The sequence below is a fragment of the Lepisosteus oculatus genome, chromosome 2 (assembly GCF_040954835.1).
Source record: "Lepisosteus oculatus isolate fLepOcu1 chromosome 2, fLepOcu1.hap2, whole genome shotgun sequence".
Lineage (NCBI taxonomy): Eukaryota > Metazoa > Chordata > Actinopteri > Semionotiformes > Lepisosteidae > Lepisosteus > Lepisosteus oculatus.
In genome coordinates this window covers 77,719,986-77,740,121 of record NC_090697.1, presented here as the reverse complement: position 1 = coordinate 77,740,121, position 20,136 = coordinate 77,719,986, and the positions used below count along the sequence as shown (strand labels likewise).

Genomic DNA, 20,136 nt, shown 5'->3' with positions numbered 1-20,136 from the left:
TTCATTTTACTGCAAAAACTTTTATCTTTTCATTAGTAATAAACTGGTTTAATTCCAAAACTAAGAAAAACATCAAGGCAAATTTAAAAGTACAGATAAAGACAGCGAGGCCCACTCCGTGAAAGCAGCTACTTCGGCTGTTCTCAAGCTGCAGTGGCCAAGCGGCGCCCTGAAGCTCATTCCGTCCGGAGTCTCCCAGCGCTGTGCGCAACGGGCAAGGCGGATGTGTACGGGCTCCCGAGTTGAAAAGCAGCCGCTGCCAGTGGGAAGAGATTCCCGAGGAAATCCCGAGCTTTCCTGGATCGGGTCCCTTGCTCTTGCTGGCTGTGGGACAGTGGGAGAGGCGCAGACACGGGTCCAGGCCGTATCTCTCTCTCTCTCTCACAGCAGTGGGAGTCCGAGTGGCCAGTCGTGAGGTAGATCAGTTGCTGGGCTCCCCGGCAGGCCTGTGAGGGGTAAGGAGGGGTCTCTCTTCCCCTCATGGCTGAGGATGGAAGGCAGATGTGCAGCTCTAGTCTCCTGTCGCCTAACAGCAGGTAACAGGGCAGCCCGACGAGGCACAAGCAGGTACAGGCAGCCCGGGACTCACAGTTCCCCACTGGTTAAAGGTCAGAAAAAATAGGGTGCAGGAACCCCGTAATGTGTGGGTCCTCCAGGACACGTTGCTCAAGGGGGATCTCCCACACCGTACAGTTCTTCCCTTTCCTATGCTGTTTGCAGATGGGTGTTTCCTGCCCTGTGACTGGATCCTTTCTGTTCCAGCGGCCTCGGTGTGTATCGTACGTCATCGCCCGTCCGGGCAGGATCAGGGTGTTCGCGCTTCCCAAGCCCTACAGCAATGAATTGGCTTCATTACTCTGCTCTCCTCCCCACTGATAGCTGGTGTGTGGTGAGCATTCTGGTGCACTATGGCTGCCGTCGCATCATCCAGGTGGGGCTGCACATTGGTGGTGGTGGAGGGGATCCCCATTACCTGTAAAGCGCTTTGAGTGGAGTGTCCAGAAAAGCACTATATAAGTGTAAGCAATTATTATTATTATTATTACAGCACCACCTCAATTTCGTAGGCCACTTGTTTTCCCAGCACCCTGTTGACCCCCGGCACACGCTGCTCTTCTGCCCCATAATGCACCTCCTTGACCTGCACCTGCTGCGCCCGCCTCTTGGTGTCGGTGCGCCCCGCCTGCTGCGCCCGCCTCTTGGTGACGGGGCGCCCTGCCCGCCTGCGCCCGGGGCTGTGCCGCTGGCAGAACAGCACGCCGCAGCGTGCGCAGAAGCTCGCCCGCTCCTTGGCGTGGATCTCCTGGTGCCGCTTGAGGTTGTGCCGGGTGGTGAAGCCGCGGCCGCAGTCGGCGCAGAGGAAGGGGCGCTCGCCGGTGTGCACCCGCCGGTGCTCCTGCAGGTGGGCGCGGCTCTGGAACCTCTTGCCGCAGTCGGCGCAGGGGTGCGGCCTGTCCCTGGCCGGCGCAGCTCTGTACGATTCACGCTCACCCAGTGAGACCGCCGGCCCCCTGTTCCCTGCGCCCGCTGGGGAGTCTGCCATGGATCCCTGCCTCCCGCAGCTGCTCTCAGCGATAATGAATTCTAATACCTCCTCACACTTATACAGCTGGACACTCCACTCACAGCGCTTCACAGGTCCTGGGGATCCCCTCCTCCACCGCCAGTGTGCAGCCCCACCTGGATGATGCTCCAGTCCTCTCACACACACCAGCTCTCAGTGGGGAGGAGAGCAGAGTGATGAAGCCAGTTCAGAGAGGGGGGTTATTAGGAGGCCATGATTGGTAAGGGCCAGGGGGAAATTTGGCCAGGACGCTGGGGTTACACCCCTACTCTTTTCGAGAAACGCCCTGGGATTTTTAATGACCAGAGAGTCAGGACCTTGGTTTTACGTCTCATCCGTAGGACGGTGCCTTTTTACAGTATAGTGTCCCTGTCACTATGCTGGGGCATTAGGACCCACATAGACCGCAGGGTGAGCGCCCCCTGCTGGCTCCACTAACATCTCTTCAAGCGGCAACCTTAGTCTTTTCCAGGAGTCTCCCATCCAGATACTGACCTGCTGAGCATCAGTGGGTTCCCAGTCGTGAGCTGCAGGGCGATATGGCTGTTGCAGTAACCAGACAAACTCCGCTCCCTCTCTTCAGGCACGTGCGCCAGAGCACAGCACCCCTACAGCAGTCTGCCAGAGCCCTGGCTTTCTGAAATTCCTCCAGGACTCTGAGGCTGTTCGTCCCTGGGTCTGCAGCTGGCCGGGCTCTGGGTTTTCATTCCATCTGGGACTGAGCTCAGTCACCTCACTACTCCTCTCACAGACAGCTCGGCACCTGACACCTGAGGCCCCACCGTGCTCGTCTCTGCTGCAGCTCAGCCACCTGCCAGACAAAGTTCACAGTTCAGTGCTCCCACCTGCTCGCGGCTGGCTGCGTCTGCGCAGCCGGAACACCCCAGCACTGCTGGGTCTGTGGGTCAGGCTCTAGAGTTGTATCTGGACCTTAGGAATTCAGTCTTACAGTGTTACACATACAATTCCAATAACACGTAAATACCATCAGAGGGCTCCTCGTTCTCTCCTTCATTCTGCAACAGTCGAGATGCAGAGACCACAACGTGACTGAACCTTGGTTTCATCACTTTCACTTAATTTTTTTAAGTGAAGTTTTACGTTTATGATTTAATATTTCCACAAGCAGTCCTGGACAACCATTTAATACAGTCGGTGTGGACGTGTTGAGTGTCGCAAATAGCAGCAGTGAAATAGCGCTTCAGAAAAAGCGCAAAGCGTGGATTCTAATGACACAACTGCAGAGTCAAATGTCAACACGGGATGTCAAGACAGAAATCACGACCGTGCGCGTAATAAGGATTTATAGTGGAATAATAACATCAAACGTTACTTCACTTCAGCTCCGGTCCGCCCAGCTGTAACTCAGCTTTAGTTCAGTCCCCGGAGGACAGAGCAGAACATCGATTCGACTTTTGTGATTGATGTTTTTTCCCCCCAGAAACTATTGTGCTAAACGATGCAAACATATTATTGTAGGTAATATGACGCAGGCGAAAAGATGCGGTGATCAAATTGAATCGCGAGAGGTTTAGAGAACTTCAATACATAATCAATGTTTCTTTACAGCCGCAACATGCAAACTTATTGTCACGTGCGGTTTCTAGGCAGGTACTGTGGGGGGCTCTGCACGTGGGGAAACCCCACATTGTATGTAGGTCCCCCAGCCCGACGAAAAGGGGAGCCGTCGTAGAACAAGCGCAGGAGCCGTTTAAAAAAAATATTTAATTCCATATAATCTCGGCGATAAATCGTTACAGTCTGTAAACAAAAGACATACCTTTCCAAGTTTGCGCTCCGTCAAAAGAATGCGGCCCCCCTCTCCACACCCTCGAATTGACATTAGTTCCGGGACTTCAGTTCCTACCCAGGATCCTGTTTCTGCGAAGAAATGGATTAAGGTTTCCATTCTGAAAAATGAAAAGCAAGAGACGCCTTCTTTTGGTGCTCTGTGAAGTCATCTCAGCTACTCATTGCAAATTATTGCTCAAGCAATCTTCCGTTTCGAGTGTTAAGCTCATACCGTTTACGTGGTTAGCAACCCCTCGAGGTCTTTTAATAAGCTTCCCACGGGTATTAACATACATGAATACATACGTGTAAATACGAAAACTCTAAAGTAATGTAACCAGATGACCAGATCTTATAAACAGCTGGAGGGAAGGCGACGGGTTTTAGCAATTAAGCATTTCAACTGATGGAATAATTCGATATAATTCCAGTTTATTACGGTCAGCGAGATATAAAAGATTAAAACCGATCTCGGGTAGCAGAGACTTTCCCACTGGCCTCTTGAGAAGACAGCCAAGCTCAGACGGCAAAATAACTACTGCTGTTGTATTTGATTTGATTGCTCATCAGAACTAGAACTGTTTTCCAGAACCGATTAAGGAAAGCAATTAAACGAGAAAGCGGGCGTTTTCTAAAAATAAATGCGCACTTCCGAGTTAATTCGATAACACAAACCAACTACCAGTGTATTGAGTAACGAATGTCCCTCAGTCATTTCCTTGAGGGATCCCAGGGCCTGTAGACAATATTGCAGTTTGTTACAGACACCCACCACTCTCTGCATAAAGACCTTCTTCTTGTTTACAGGAAGAGCTTACTTACCACTTGTTTTCTCTGGTCCTGGTTAAACTGCTTATTATTAAATACAGCAGTGGGTATACAAGTTTACTTCAGGAGCTGAAACACACAGTGCAATACCCTCTGTTTGGGAGACTCAAGAGATAAATTTCCCATAATCTGTGTAAGGCACACCTTTCAGGCCAGGAAGACGTCTGGGCACTCTTTTCTGATTTTCTGCTAGAGCAAAGAAATTATTTTTGTAGCTCTGATAAAACTATTGTCCATGAGTTATATTTAGGTATAACTTTGGTTTCCGGAGACTCATTGATGAGTGCATTTGAAATCACAATAAAAGATAAATGTTCACAGTAACTTGTAAGGTCCTCAGGTCAGGTCCTTTGGTGTGTGTGGAACACTGCTACACATTTTTTATGAATCAGAGGTGGCGGCGGCCATCTTCTACGCTGTTGTGTGCTGGGGTAGCAGCATCATGACAAGAGATGCAAATAGGCTCAATAAACTTATCAAGAAGGCTGGCTCTGTGTTGGGGCTGAGCCTTGACTCCCTGGAGCTGGTGGCTGAGAGGAGAATGCTGACCAAGCTCACAGCCATCATGAACAACACCTCTCATCCGGTTCACGGGACTGTTACTGGGCAGCGGAGCACTTTTAGTAACAGACTGCTCCAGCTCCGGTGTTCAAGGGAACGTTTCCGCAGGTCTTTCCTCCCGGCGGCTGTCAGGGTGTATAACGCTGCCCTAGGCTAGGACTGTTAGCCCTTCATTTGCTCCTCTATGGACAGCATGTTTACTCCATTGTACTTTTTGGACAATCAGTCTGTATAAAACTATGCACATTTTTCACATATTTTATTGTTTTTACAGTGACTATGATCATCACATTTTGCACACACCTATGTATTTATTTTTTAATTTTATTTATTTTGTTGTCTTTTGTTTTATAGCTATTCTGATGTCTGTCTTTCCTTGTCTTGGGCTGGACTGCTGTAACACATCAATTTTCCTACGGGATTAATAAAGTATTATCTATCTATCATCTATCTATCTAAAACCTCCAATTCACATGACAAAATAGACAAAGTGTCCAGGTCTGTGCAGCGCCATGCTCTGTGATTCCCCCCACCTCACCGCCGGCACACCCCTGCGGTGAAGTGTCTCTGCGGTCTGGCGTTGATGCTTGCCTCTTCACAGCGGAGCCCTTCCTGTCCCTGTTCCTGGTTTCCTGTCTCCTGGGCTCCTCCCGGGGGCCCTGTCCAGGGCTGTCCAGGGCTGTCCAGGCTGCGGAGACAGACTAGAGAATGACCACCCGGCTGGGAGTGTCCGGCCTGGCCGCTGTGCTGGACCCCTCAGCCCTGCACTGCACCCTGGAATGAAGCAGAGCTCCGGACTCTGGGGGACCCTCAATCCACCTATCACCCACACTTTCCATGGCTCCAGGCCTCCATCCTACCCAACCGCATTCTGCGAGATTGCTGTGGAACTCAGCTGCAGGTGGCAGGGAGAAAGAGCGCCCCCCTCTGGGCGAATCAGTCTCACGTCTCTCAGCAACCTTGGGCAGAGCGGTGGCTCTGTTGCTAAGGATCTGCACCTGTGGCTGGAAGGTTGCCAGTTCAAATCCCATGGCGCGCAGAGGAATCCTACTCTGTTGGGTCCCTGAGCAAGGCCCTTCACCCCAACTGCTCCAGGGGCGCTGTATAAATGTCTGACCCTGCACTCTGACCCCCAGCTTCTCTCTCCCTGTCTGTGTGTCTCATGGAGAGCAAGCTGGGGTCTGTGAAAAGGCAAATTCCTAAAGCAAGAAATTGTATAGGGCTAAAGATACAATGGCTATAAGATACTAAAGTGATCTTATCTGTTACTTCTCCTGGTGTCCTGGCCAAGAGACCAGCAGGTCCAGCTGTGCTCCTGAGGTCCGTGCAGATCAGGCCAGGGAGGGGATGAGTAACACTGACTCATCCTCAGTCTATACACGACCACTGCCACCGAAGACATCCTCCCCACAGAGCACTTGGGAGAAGGCCAGGCGTAACGAGTTTTTCATTAAAGTTTCGATTATGCAGTTTTTTAGAAAGCAGAAGACATGTTTCCTGAAAAATAAAAGTGTAAGCATCCTCCCTTAGCCTGGTGTCTTCAGTATAAAGGCAAGAACTTCCTCAATCGTGCAATCTCAGATGTAAGAGTGTAAGAGCAGAGTGATCGCTGTCCTGCAGTCTCAGACAGACAGTGAGTGTAAGAGCAGAGTGATCGCTGTCCTGCAGTCTCAGACAGACAGTGAGTGTAAGAGCAGAGTGATCGCTGTCCTGCAGTCTCAGACAGACAGTGAGTGTAAGAGCAGAGTGATCGCTGTCCTGCAGTCTCAGACAGACAGTGAGTGTAAGAGCAGAGTGATCGCTGTCCTGCAGTCTCAGACAGAGAGCTCAGCAGTGCTGGTCATGGAGCTTCACAGTATTGATGCTACTTTGTCGGGGTCTTCGGAAGAGATGTGTGCTGGGTACCTGGAGGGGTCCTTTTCGAAGGGTGAGTAGCACTATTGTGGCTGTGTAGTTTAGGACTTGTTCCTTCACATTGAATTATAAACGCAATTTCTAATCCCCCATCTTCAAATGATGCAGAGAAAGCTTTTTACCACCTTGAGTGGAAAAAACTTTTTAACACACTGAGAATTGGTTTCACCTCACAGACTACTGCTTACTGCTGCCTTTCCTCTTGTCTCAGTTCGTGCCAACAACACACTCTCTGGAGTCTTCACTCCACCATGGGACCAGGAATGGCTGCTCTCTCTCCATTTCCTCTTTGCTATTGTCATTTAACCCCCTTCTAAACCTAGCCCTAGTTTCATAACCCTAACCCAGTTACCTTTACCTGGGTTACACTAACTCTATTTTCCCTAAACCTAAATGTGATTACCCCAACTTTTTTATTTAAGTGCACAGTGATTAAAGCCCAAAGGTTGTGCCCCTCTGGCAGCCAGCCCTGGCATTATTATGTACTAGTCATTTTCTCATGTCCTGGAGACAGGAGCTGCTTGGGTACACATGGGGGTGTCATCCTTTCAATCAGTCAGTCACCCTTCAGAGCTGGTACCCTGGCTTCTTTCAGGAGGCAGAAGAATCCTGAATCGTCAGATCGATTAGCTACTAACTTCCAAACACACGTGATGCACAGAATGGCCTCTGACTTGTAACTGCTTTCATATTCTTGTTAAGGATCTTGTTCAGGGTAGATGTTCTGTTCAAAGTTGTTTTAATCATTCTTGACCATTACTGTCATTAGACCTTGACTGAGATCACAATATTCACACTGTTTAAGATACAGATAACAGCTGCTTTATCAATTAACACAATTGATGTTAAACTCATGGTTTTCCTTTTTACCACAGAGAGAATCTGTTTTCTTCTTCCTTCTGTCCTCCAGAGAGGCTTGGTCTCTGTCTCTCCCTCTTCTGTAGAAAGCACTCATCCGGGCAGGTGACAGTGTTCTTGTGTGACCTGTTATCTGTTCCTACTGATCTTCTGCCAAGAGTGAGCAGCGTGAATCTCAAGCCGCTCGAAGGCATTGCTGTGGGAAAGGTCATTGAACTTCCCGGCGGAATGTGGAAGTGGAGAAGAAAAAGCAGAACAGAGATGAAGAATAAGTTTGATGATGTAGATTAATGTAGATATTCATATCTGGGGAGATTTACAGATGCCACCCAGAGAGCTGGCTCAGTACTATTGCACCAGGCTGCCCTGGGGAAGCACCTGGGATTTTCCTTACTCCCCATCCTGAGGGATGGCATCCCGGCCAGGAAGCAGCAGCCCCCGTCCCAGGAGAGGGCTGGGGGTGCAGGTCAGCCTGAGCTGGAGGGGGGGGCTGATGTGACGTGGACTGTAGGTACAGCCAGCGCAGAGGCCGGTCTGTTCTCTTCCTGACCTTCATGCTGGCTGGGAGTTTCTCACTTTGTTCTTCAGAGTTTCCTCTTTGCCGATTTCCTTGAAAACCTTCACGGTTACGTCAAGCCAGATCTCAGGTGATGTTTGGGAGAATTTCTTCTTTACAGTCCTCGATACTAAATTCACCTGTGTCTCTGTCCCCTGTGTCTCTGTCCCTCTCCTTTCTATGTACTTGTTTCCCTTGTAGTAAAGAGCATCTGTTTGGATTTACATCCTGAAGCAGCACTTGAGCAAGAAAATTTGGCTCTTTGGCTCACCGGCGTTGTATTTGCATGGTTCTGCCAGTTACTTGAAAAAGGAGGGACATGATAAAATGGGCTACAGCCTCAACTCATATTGTTCAAGAAAAAGAAGTCTTTTTGTTTCTGTGCTACTGTAGCAGTGTGGGTGAGGCAACGGGGTACTGTATCTTATTTTTACTGCTGCTCTGCTTGGTCTAGTCCTTAGCTGTAAATCCCTACACTAGACTCAGCACAAAATTCACACTGAGTGAGGAGATAAATGCAGTTGTCCCAGCAGACGCTGAGCACCATGGTCGTAGGTTCGAGCCTGGGTTATATCTCTAGCTGGCTGTGACTGGGATTCCCCACAAGGTGAGCACCAATAGCCAGCCAGGGCTCTCTCAGCTCTCAGACACACAGCGCCCCCTGAGGCTCCCGGGCTGTCAGTGCAGGACGCTCCTCTCCTCCAGTCAGAGCTGGTCCTCACACAGCGCCCCCTGTGGTGTGAGAGGAAGGTGGGGAGTCGGAGGGGTCGGCCTGCTCTTCCTCTGTCTCTCCTGTGTGCGGTCACAGGGTTTGTAGCCGCAGGCTGTGATGAGGATGAGAAAGACACACAGCTGGTTATTCGGTGGGGGGGGGTTGCAACAAAAATAGATGATACTAACCTTTAAAAAAGAGTACAGTAAATATTCAGTCAATCAATGCATCTTTCAGATTTTTGGGGTAATGTCTTAAAAAGTAAGAGATGAAAGGCAGGGAAAGGCACCTGACACTAAGTGTTTTAATTTTGCACTAAGACTCAGGACCAGTCAAACCATAGGCACATCCACACATTGCACTGCCTCACCGTGGCTGGACGCAGCTCTCCCCCGGTCAGTGCTGTGGGCTGCAGGGCTTGAGTCTGGGTCTTTTACTCTCCTGACCTTTCCTCCTCTTTCGCGTGTGACTGACAGGCTCCTCGTCTTCAAAGATTGTGCCGCGATTTGAAGCCTCAGACAGAGCGCTGCTGTTTCTCCTGACTGGCCTCTGCGCCCTGTTAGTGGTGGGCGGGACAGCCCTGGGGGTCCTGTGTGAGTACAAGCTGCCGAACTCGAGTGCTCTGCGCTTCCTCGTCCTCCTCATTCCAGGTTCAACAGATTATAAACGTTTATAAACTCCTGAAAGATGGTACAGCTAGTACAACTTTTGCGTTATGCCGGTCACTCTGTTCGAGCTTCTTCACTCAAGTGTAGTTACAGGTATGCACAGATTCCAGCATGAAGAACGCTGCTTTTCTGTTCAGCCTCAGATGTGGAAGGGTGGGTGACAAACTGGCGTGTAAAGGCTTTGCTGTGTTTCACCATGTTCACCTCAGTCAGTGTGTCAGTGTGGCACGCCTTGCAGCGTGTGTGTAAAGCAGTGTGCTGGGCTCTCTGGTGCAGCGTGTGTGTGAAGCAGTGTGCTGGGCTCTCTGGTGCAGCGTGTGTGTGAAGCAGTGTGCTGGGCTCTCTGGTGCAGCGTGTGTGTGAAGCAGTGTGCTGGGCTCTCTGGTGCAGCGTGTGTGTAAAGCAGTGTGCTGGGCTCTCTGGTGCAGCGTGTGTGTGAAGCAGTGTGCTGGGCTCTCCGGTGCAGCGTGTGTGTGAAGCAGTGTGCTGGGCTCTCTGGTGCAGCGTGTGTGTGAAGCAGTGTGCTGGGCTCTCTGGTGCAGCGTGTGTGTGAAGCAGTGTGCTGGGCTCTCTGGTGCAGCGTGTGTGTGAAGCAGTGTGCTGGGCTCTCTGGTGCAGCGTGTGTGTGAAGCAGTGTGCTGGGCTCTCTGGTGCAGCGTGTGTGTGAAGCAGTGTGCTGGGCTCTCTGGTGCAGCGTGTGTGTGAAGCAGTGTGCTGGGCTCTCTGGTGCAGCGTGTGTGTGAAGCAGTGTGCTGGGCTCTCTGGTGCAGCGTGTTTGTAAAGCAGTGTGCTGGGCTCTCTGGTGCAGCGTGTGTGTGAAGCAGTGTGCTGGGCTCTCTGGTGCAGCGTGTGTGTGAAGCAGTGTGCTGGGCTCTCTGGTGCAGCGTGTGTGTAAAGCAGTGTGCTGGGCTCTCCGGTGCAGCGTGTGTGTGAAGCAGTGTGCTGGGCTCTCTGGTGCAGCGTGTGTGTGAAGCAGTGTGCTGGGCTCTCTGGTGCAGCGTGTGTGTGAAGCAGTGTGCTGGGCTCTCTGGTGCAGCGTGTGTGTGAAGCAGTGTGCTGGGCTCTCTGGTGCAGCGTGTGTGTGAAGCAGTGTGCTGGGCTCTCTGGTGCAGCGTGTGTGTGAAGCAGTGTGCTGGGCTCTCTGGTGCAGCGTGTGTGTGAAGCAGTGTGCTGGGCTCTCTGGTGCAGCGTGTGTGTGAAGCAGTGTGCTGGGCTCTCTGGTGCAGCGTGTGTGTGAAGCAGTGTGCTGGGCTCTCTGGTGCAGCGTGTGTGTGAAGCAGTGTGCTGGGCTCTCTGGTGCAGCATGTGTGTGAAGCAGTGTGCTGGGCTCTCTGGTGCAGCGTGTGTGTGAAGCAGTGTGCTGGGCTCTCTGGTGCAGCGTGTGTGTGAAGCAGTGTGCTGGGCTCTCTGGTGCAGCGTGTGTGTAAAGCAGTGTGCTGGGCTCTCTGGTGCAGCGTGTGTGTGAAGCAGTGTGCTGGGCTCTCTGGTGCAGCGTGTGTGTGAAGCAGTGTGCTGGGCTCTCTGGTGCAGCGTGTTTGTAAAGCAGTGTGCTGGGCTCTCTGGTGCAGCGTGTGTGTAAAGCAGTGTGCTGGGCTCTCTGGTGCAGCGTGTGTGTGAAGCAGTGTGCTGGGCTCTCCCATGCAGATGCGCAGAGCAGTGGCCCAGGGCCGGCGGGCGGCCTGGCCTGGAATTACTCAGTGCTGCAGGAGGAGCAGCAGAGGCTGGCAGTGGAGCTCCTGCACCTGCAGGGTGAGCTGGACCGCGTGACATCGCTGTATTCTTCCATGAGGGAAAATCGCTCTTTGCTGTGGAACGAGCTGGAAAGTCTGAAAAACAAGCACAGCGGCCTGCAGACTAAATTCACCAACATCTCGGAAACCCACTCCGCTCTCATTCGAACCCTCACAGGTGAGCTCATTGTGAAAGAGTGAGGCAGAGCCTGAAGGACTGCAAGACTGCTCAGTTTAGTGGCACGAGCATACAGTCTAACAACAGTGTTGGCGCTTTCCTTGAGGTACTGTTATTCACTTAGATTAGACTATCTAATATAGCTTTTAGAAGCACATTGAACACTGATTCCCCAGTAGCAGTAAATACACCAGTTAAATTTTGCTCCATTGAGATCTGTTCTGACTTTATTATGATTCTTTCTTTAACCAACTGCCAAAGCCAAACAAATGCCTAGAGATTCACACAGGACAAGATCCTACTAGAGTCTCCTAATAAGAGTCACTTGTCCAGTCAGGGAGCACAGAGGCAGCTACAGTCCAGACACTGACAGTGTAGCTTCAGCTCAGTAACCTGCTGCTGCTCCTCCGTGTAAATAATCCCTAGAAAAGAGGAACCAGTAGCGTTCAATCCTAATCAGACTCGACAGGGACAATATTCCTGCCTTTTTATTTCTTATTGCAAAAATTATGACATCTGTTACTGAACTCAACATGCTATCTGCTCAAGGACTCTGCAATCTGCTCTCTTCACTCTGTGCTTCACCTTTCTCCCAAGATTTCAGGGCTTCAGCCGAAGAGCACCTGAGCCGGGCTGCTCTGAATTACTCCTCACTGCAGAGCGACCAGGAGGAGCTGGAAGCAAAGCTCAGGACTTTGCAGAATGACCTGGCCAGCTTATCCAGCAGCTTCTCTGAGGTGAAAGAAAACAGCTCCTCTCTCTGGCACCAGCTGGACGTGTTGACTGACCAGAGCAGCCTGCGCATTAAACTGGACAACCTCTCTGACACCCTCTCCGCTCTGATGAAAACTCTCGCAGGTGAGGGTGCGTCTGTGAAAGACCTGCTGCACTGGGGCACCATGACGATGACAGAAAACACACAGCCATTCGCCTCTGGGCCACAGCAGTGCGAAGCAGGTTAGAGCTGGGGGTTAGAGCTGGCAGTGCCCAAGTGTGGGGGACACTGGAGGTTGCAATGAATTTAGTGTTAGGGGTGGGGTTAGCATTAGGGTTACAGTTAGGGTTCAAGGTGCTGTGATGCCCCCTGTGGGTAGGGTGAGGGGTAGAGTTAGCATTAGGGTTATGGTTCAAGGTGCTGTGATGCTCTTCCTGACACCAGGACGTTACTCCAAGTTAGTCCACATCACACCCAGTTCCTCGTGCAGCAGGGCCCTGAGAGGCAGGGAGCTGGATGACATGCATGTCTCTGAGACTTTCCCCTGTGTCGCAGTATAGTGTGGTGGCAGGCTGCAGCTGTAGGCCAGTCTGGGCTCTCAGTAGTGGCTCCAAATAAACCTGGGAAAATAAATAATAATAATAATTGCTTACACTTATATAGCGCTTATACAACCCCACTGAAGTCCAAATCCTCAAAAAAGATCTAAAGAACTCCTTGGCAATTTTGTATGGATGTTAATAGATTAAAAACTGTAATTCTATCTTTGTGTGGTCCACATACAATAGCTTTCATGTCGTAGAAAGCGGGATGTTTTAATCTTGAGATGGAAACAATATTATCTTTAATGCCACTGGTCCATCAAAACCCAGTGCAGCGTGTGTGTAAAGCAGTGTGCTGGGCTCTCTGGTGCAGCGTGTGTGTGAAGCAGTGTGCTGGGCTCTCTGGTGCAGCGTGTGTGTGAAGCAGTGTGCTGGGCTCTCTGGTGCAGCGTGTGTGTGAAGCAGTGTGCTGGGCTCTCTGGTGCAGCGTGTGTGTGAAGCAGTGTGCTGGGCTCTCTGGTGCAGCGTGTGTGTAAAGCAGTGTGCTGGGCTCTCTGGTGCAGCGTGTGTGTGAAGCAGTGTGCTGGGCTCTCTGGTGCAGCGTGTGTGTGAAGCAGTGTGCTGGGCTCTCTGGTGCAGCGTGTGTGTGAAGCAGTGTGCTGGGCTCTCTGGTGCAGCGTGTGTGTGAAGCAGTGTGCTGGGCTCTCTGGTGCAGCGTGTGTGTGAAGCAGTGTGCTGGGCTCTCTGGTGCAGCGTGTGTGTGAAGCAGTGTGCTGGGCTCTCTGGTGCAGCGTGTGTGTAAAGCAGTGTGCTGGGCTCTCTGGTGCAGCGTGTGTGTGAAGCAGTGTGCTGGGCTCTCTGGTGCAGCGTGTGTGTGAAGCAGTGTGCTGGGCTCTCTGGTGCAGCGTGTGTGTGAAGCAGTGTGCTGGGCTCTCTGGTGCAGCGTGTGTGTGAAGCAGTGTGCTGGGCTCTCTGGTGCAGCGTGTGTGTGAAGCAGTGTGCTGGGCTCTCTGGTGCAGCGTGTGTGTGAAGCAGTGTGCTGGGCTCTCTGGTGCAGCGTGTGTGTGAAGCAGTGTGCTGGGCTCTCTGGTGCAGCGTGTGTGTGAAGCAGTGTGCTGGGCTCTCTGGTGCAGCGTGTGTGTGAAGCAGTGTGCTGGGCTCTCTGGTGCAGCGTGTGTGTGAAGCAGTGTGCTGGGCTCTCTGGTGCAGCGTGTGTGTAAAGCAGTGTGCTGGGCTCTCTGGTGCAGCGTGTGTGTAAAGCAGTGTGCTGGGCTCTCTGGTGCAGCGTGTGTGTGAAGCAGTGTGCTGGGCTCTCTGGTGCAGCGTGTGTGTGAAGCAGTGTGCTGGGCTCTCTGGTGCAGCGTGTTTGTAAAGCAGTGTGCTGGGCTCTCTGGTGCAGCGTGTGTGTGAAGCAGTGTGCTGGGCTCTCTGGTGCAGCGTGTGTGTGAAGCAGTGTGCTGGGCTCTCCCATGCAGATGCGCAGAGCAGTGGCCCAGGGCCGGCGGGCGGCCTGGCCTGGAATTACTCAGTGCTGCAGGAGGAGCAGCAGAGGCTGGCAGTGGAGCTCCTGCACCTGCAGGGTGAGCTGGACCGCGTGACATCGCTGTATTCTTCCATGAGGGAAAATCGCTCTTTGCTGTGGAACGAGCTGGAAAGTCTGAAAAACAAGCACAGCGGCCTGCAGACTAAATTCACCAACATCTCGGAAACCCACTCCGCTCTCATTCGAACCCTCACAGGTGAGCTCATTGTGAAAGAGTGAGGCAGAGCCTGAAGGACTGCAAGACTGCTCAGTTTAGTGGCACGAGCATACAGTCTAACAACAGTGTTGGCGCTTTCCTTGAGGTACTGTTATTCACTTAGATTAGACTATCTAATATAGCTTTTAGAAGCACATTGAACACTGATTCCCCAGTAGCAGTAAATACACCAGTTAAATTTTGCTCCATTGAGATCTGTTCTGACTTTATTATGATTCTTTCTTTAACCAACTGCCAAAGCCAAACAAATGCCTAGAGATTCACACAGGACAAGATCCTACTAGAGTCTCCTAATAAGAGTCACTTGTCCAGTCAGGGAGCACAGAGGCAGCTACAGTCCAGACACTGACAGTGTAGCTTCAGCTCAGTAACCTGCTGCTGCTCCTCCGTGTAAATAATCCCTAGAAAAGAGGAACCAGTAGCGTTCAATCCTAATCAGACTCGACAGGGACAATATTCCTGCCTTTTTATTTCTTATTGCAAAAATTATGACATCTGTTACTGAACTCAACATGCTATCTGCTCAAGGACTCTGCAATCTGCTCTCTTCACTCTGTGCTTCGCTTTTGTCCCAAGATTTCAGGGCTTCAGCCAAAGAGCACCTGAGCCGGGCTGCTCTGAATTACTCCTCACTGCAGAGCGACCAGGAGGAGCTGGAAGCAAAGCTCAGGACTTTGCAGAATGACCTGGCAAGCTTATCCAGCAGCTTCTCTGAGGTGAAAGAAAACAGCTCCTCTCTCTGGCACCAGCTGGACGTGTTGACTGACCAGAGCAGCCTGCGCATTAAACTGGACAACCTCTCTGACACCCTCTCCGCTCTGATGAAAACTCTCGCAGGTGAGGGTGCGGCTGTGAAAGACCTGCTGCACTGGGGCACCATGACGATGACAGAAAACACACAGCCATTCGCCTCTGGGCCACAGCAGTGCGAAGCAGGTTAGAGCTGGGGGTTAGAGCTGGCAGTGCCCAAGTGTGGGGGACACTGGAGGTTGCAATGAATTTAGTGTTAGGGGTGGGGTTAGCATTAGGGTTACAGTTAGGGTTCAAGGTGCTGTGATGCCCCCTGTGGGTAGGGTGAGGGGTAGAGTTAGCATTAGGGTTATGGTTCAAGGTGCTGTGATGCTCTTCCTGACACCAGGATGTTACTCCAAGTTAGTCCACGTCACACCCAGTTCCTCGTGCAGCAGGGCCCTGAGAGGCAGGGAGCTAGATGACATGCATGTCTCTGAGACTTTCCCCTGTGTCGCAGTATAGTGTGGTGGCAGGCTGCAGCTTAGGCCAGTCTGGGCTCTCAGTAGTGGCTCCAAATAAACCTGGGAAAATAAAGAATAATAATAATTGCTTACACTTATATAGCGCTTATACAACCCCACTCAAGCCCAAATCCTCAAAAAAGATCTAAAGAACTCCTTGGCAATTTTGTATGGATGTTAATAGATTAAAAACTGTAATTCTATCTTTGTGTGGTCCACATACAATAGCTTTCACGTCGTGAAAGCAGGATGTTTTAATCTTGAGATGGAAACAATATTATCTTTAATGCCACTTGTCCATCTACATGGAGACTTCAGATCTTTCCTCCTCCTGCTGCACAGAGGCAAAACCCAGGAAAACGTGTCCGGACCACTGGGAGCTGTTCAGAAGGAAGTGCTACTTCTTCTCCAGTGACAAGGAGAGCTGGGGGACCAGCCGTGACAGATGTGCGTCTGCAGGGGGCAGCCTGGTGATCATCAAGAGCCAAGAGGAGCAGGTGGGAGAGACGCCACATTTCTAGACGATATCTCTGAGCTGCAGGCCTGTCAGACCATAAGACCCCTCACTCAGTACCTTGGGAACCTCTGTTATGGGATAGGAGGGTCAGTTCCAGTTTGGTTGCTCTGATACTGTATTTCTCAAGCAGTTGTCTACAGGGATGGTATGATGGCAGGCTAGCAAGGCTAAACAGAGTAGGCTACACTTATATGAATATATAGGAAATATAAAAACCTCAACACCCAAACACACTGCTTTGTGCTTTAAAGAAAATATGCACTCAACCAGCCAGTGCAACCTTCATGGACAGTAGATTCATTCCTGGCTTTGTTTGCTTGTGTTATTTCTTGTCATGATCAGCAGGAGGTGCTGTATGCCTCAGTGCAGAACAGTGTCTGTAACGTGAACTCATATATAAAACTAAACCCAAACATGCAGCACTGCCAGTCATTTTGAGATGAATGAGCGTCACTGACTGTTCTTAACCTATTGGCCTGTTTCTTCTGACGGTCTGAACCTGGGTGTGGATGTGGTGGTGGGGGTGAATTTTGATGTTGTCTTCAGCTCCTCTGCTCTCAAGCTTGGCGAAGCCTGGGCATTCCTTCAGGAGAAGAGGGTTTGGTGTGCTGTGGTTAGTGGGCACTGTTGCTGTCTTTCTACAGGGACACCAACGTCAGAGGAGCAGTTGAAACTGGAGTATGGCAATCCTGAATCTAAAGTTTCCTAAATATGGATTTACTTGTCTCTGGATGTCCCGTCACCTGCTGCAGATTGCAGTCCAGCAGTGCCAACTGTTTTGTTGTATTTTAGAAATTCCTGACGTCAAAGCTTGCCGAACAGATCCGCTCTTACGACGATTCTTACTGGATTGGGCTGAACGATCTGGCTGCAGAGGGCTCCTGGCGATGGGTGGACGACACGTCTCTCGATGCACGGACAACGTAAGATCATATTTCCCTGACCAGTCTGGAGCTCTTCACTTCCTCTGTTACCACTGCCGCCCCTGAGTGAGGACTACAGTCACTCAAGAGGCTCAGAACAACTGACCTCAACTGAGTGAGACACACTGCTGAGAGATAATTATCTAATGATGTTTTCAGCTTCAAATATATGACTAAAATCTCACCTTTGACACATGCGGCAACAACAACCACACGTGGTCTTCAGGGCAAAGGGCTGGTAGACTTTTCCCAGTTAGTGGGACAGGCTGCAGCCTGGACTGAGTCTTGTGTGTGAGGAGCTGCAGAGGCGATGTCCGTGAGGGACAGGCAGCTGCCGCAGTGGGAGCTAACTCTCCTGCACAGTGTGCTGACAGGGGGCCCCCAGCCAGCCGCCGGGGCACACGCCTTGTGGGTCAGAGGTCGAGTTGAGGACCGATGAATAATTCCAGATCAGGCAGGTAAAGAACAAAGGATTATTGTGGATTCCAAATGACAAAAACGTGCAAACTCAGTTCTTGATGGCAGCTGATGGGTGGCTTCAAGCTCTGCTTCGGTCCACAGCGCAGGCACAGAGGGTGAGCCAGTGTCTGTTCTTCTCAGGTTCTGGGCCAGTGTCTTGGGGGGCAGGGAGCCAGACAACTGGAGCCAGGTGGACCCGCAGGGGGAGGACTGCGTGCACATTGGCATTCACAACACCTTTCAGGAAGCCTGGTACGATGCGTCCTGCAAATTGAAGTTCAGGAGGATATGCGAAACCACTTTATGAGAACAGCACATCCACAGAGGTGAAGATCTTCCAGGCATCAGATTGCCAGGCTTATCGCAAAATGTGACTTTCCTTGGGCTTCTAAATTTAGTCATTAAATAACAGTCATGTCGCCAGCTACTATCACACACTGTTATCTCAGGTTCATCTGAGATCTCAGGTTTATCTTTGGTATGGTACTTTTATATTTTGTCTGCACTATACTGTCTGATACTATACTGAATTCTGTCTCATAAAAAAAATCAGAATATAGACTTGCATAACTAAATTAGTGTGTTTTTTATTTGCAGACATTATGCTAATACTCTTTAACCTGCTTTAATATGGGTAAGAATGCCATGACCTTTGACTCCAGATTATAACTGTTAGAAATGGGGTAACAGTTGTACACCTGGAGTAAAACCCAGACGGAACTAAACCATCACAGAGAGGGCTACTCCGGGACTGGGACTGAACACTGCTGGAACCAGCTAATGTCTTGTTTGTTTAGATCTAGGACTGACTTCATGTCAGATAGATTTAAAGCCTTTCCTCGTGCCTTTCAACATGTCATTGCACTGGCAAAGCTGTCACCCCATAGAAAAAATTATGATGGGCAACAAAGAACCGAATACTGAATTCTTCCACACACCAATTTAGTATATGTGAATTAGCAGGTAGTTTGGGCTTCAGATCAAAGCCAATTGCAGGACTTGACTGACACTGCCCTGTGACTTTACAGCCCCAGTGTGAGGCCTACTCTGCACACAGCCTGCAGCACACTGTACACCCCACACTGTACACCCCACACTGTACACTGCACACCCCACACAGCACACTAACACTGTACAGTGCACACTGCACACAGCCTGCAGCACACTGTACACCCCACACTGTACACTGCACACTGCACACCCCACACAGCACACTAACACTGTACAGTGCACACTGCACACAGCCTGCAGCACACTGCACACTGTACACTCCACACTGAACACAGCACACTGTACACCCCACACTGTACACTGCACACCCCACACAGCAGACTAACACTGTATTCTGTACACTACAGTACTGCACACTTTACATAGCACACAGCACACTGCACACTGCACACTGCACACTGTACATAGCACACCCCACACTGCACACTAACACTGCACACTGCACACTGTATACTGAACACTGTATACTGCACATTGTATACACTGAACACAGCACACTAACACTGTATGCTCTGAACACTGCACATTGTACACTGCACACTGCACATTAACACAGCACACTGTACACTGTTCACAATACATTAACACTTCACACAGTACATTGTAGACAGCACACTACACGCTGGACACCGAACAGTATACATGGAACACTGCACACTGTACACAACTGAAGACGGACAGGTAAGGTCAACTCTCTTCAGGAATCCAGGCTACAGAGGTGAAGAGATCAAGTCAAAGCACAGAAGCAGAGCACAAGAGGAAGAGAGCTCTGCACGTTTCTCTCACAGGAGTTTTTTTTTTTACCTGTAACAAACAACTGTTCCAAGAACCGCAACTCAGTAGCCACTTCCTCCTGCTGGCTAAACTGACAAATTTCTTCATCCTATGGTTAGGAGCAACCTCCTCCCCTGTCTGTTACTTGAAGTTCATTAGGCAATTTATAACAATCTACAGTCTGCTCCTTTGCGTATTATCAATACATAGCTTGATGGTCAGACAATTTGTCCCTGTCAGCTATCTTAATCAAATTTCACAAAAAAGGTTTTTATTAAAACTTATTAGATATAAGCAATTTGTTGTAGGTACACAGCACATAGCACACTGTACACTGTACATTGCATATCGTACACAGCACACTGTACACTGCACATTAGATACTGCACACAGCACACTATACAGCACATACAGTAGCACAGAGCACAACTATTGTGCTTTAACTGTGGTGTGCCACATCAAAATTACATGATGGATTTTCAACAAAGAGGTTCCAAATGAAAATAAGCCCCTCATACTATGGGAATTATAATAACTAATAATTAATGCTTTTAATTATTACTATTGTCATGGATTTGATATTATTCAAATTTAAACTGTATTTAGCAGACCATATTGTCCATGTCCATGTACATACTGTATACTGTACACGGCATTATAATATTCAGCCTTAATTAGAAGATCTTGAAAAGTATTCTTTGTGAGTCATATTTTGGAGTAATGACGTACAGTGTAGGAGAGATTTTATTGGTGCCACACTCCCTACTACAACCCAAACTAGTGTCTAGGAACACAAAAAACACGGAACTGTTGGTTGTATTC

At 50.1% G+C, this 20,136-nt stretch overlaps 2 protein-coding genes across 2 annotated transcripts; one reads left to right on the top strand and one right to left on the bottom strand.

Annotated features, from left to right (window-relative positions):
* LOC138225293 (zinc finger protein 707-like) lies at window positions 1-3,451 on the bottom strand. Its single transcript, XM_069185059.1, has 2 exons — window positions 3,345-3,451; window positions 1-2,375 (listed from the first exon to the last, which is right to left on the bottom strand). The coding sequence occupies exon 2, from the start codon at window positions 1,541-1,543 to the stop codon at window positions 1,043-1,045; it is 501 nt and encodes a 166-aa protein (XP_069041160.1). The 5' UTR covers window positions 1,544-2,375; window positions 3,345-3,451; the 3' UTR covers window positions 1-1,042.
* Window positions 3,452-6,337: 2,886 nt separating this feature from the next.
* On the top strand, window positions 6,338-18,104 carry LOC102686921 (C-type lectin domain family 4 member F-like). The gene is made up of 9 exons (XM_069186271.1): window positions 6,338-6,671; window positions 9,261-9,377; window positions 11,097-11,360; window positions 11,958-12,218; window positions 14,093-14,356; window positions 14,954-15,214; window positions 15,973-16,127; window positions 16,940-17,070; window positions 17,671-18,104. Exons 1-9 carry the CDS (start codon window positions 6,587-6,589, stop codon window positions 17,834-17,836), a joined length of 1,704 nt encoding a protein of 567 aa, XP_069042372.1. The 5' UTR covers window positions 6,338-6,586; the 3' UTR covers window positions 17,837-18,104.
* Window positions 18,105-20,136: the final 2,032 nt, after the last annotated feature.

What these genes read in the sequence shown, in the direction of transcription:
- LOC138225293 (XM_069185059.1), bottom strand. Translation starts at nt 1,543, where the DNA reads ATGGCAGACTCCCCAGCGGGCGCAGGGAACAGGGGGCCGGCGGTCTCA.
- LOC102686921 (XM_069186271.1), top strand. Translation starts at nt 6,587, where the DNA reads ATGGAGCTTCACAGTATTGATGCTACTTTGTCGGGGTCTTCGGAAGAG. An exon ending in TCTGATGAAAACTCTCGCAG is followed by an intron (nt 12,219 to 14,092) that starts GTGAGGGTGCGT and finishes TCTCCCATGCAG; the next exon opens with ATGCGCAGAGCAGTGGCCCA. An exon ending in TCTCATTCGAACCCTCACAG is followed by an intron (nt 14,357 to 14,953) that starts GTGAGCTCATTG and finishes TTTTGTCCCAAG; the next exon opens with ATTTCAGGGCTTCAGCCAAA.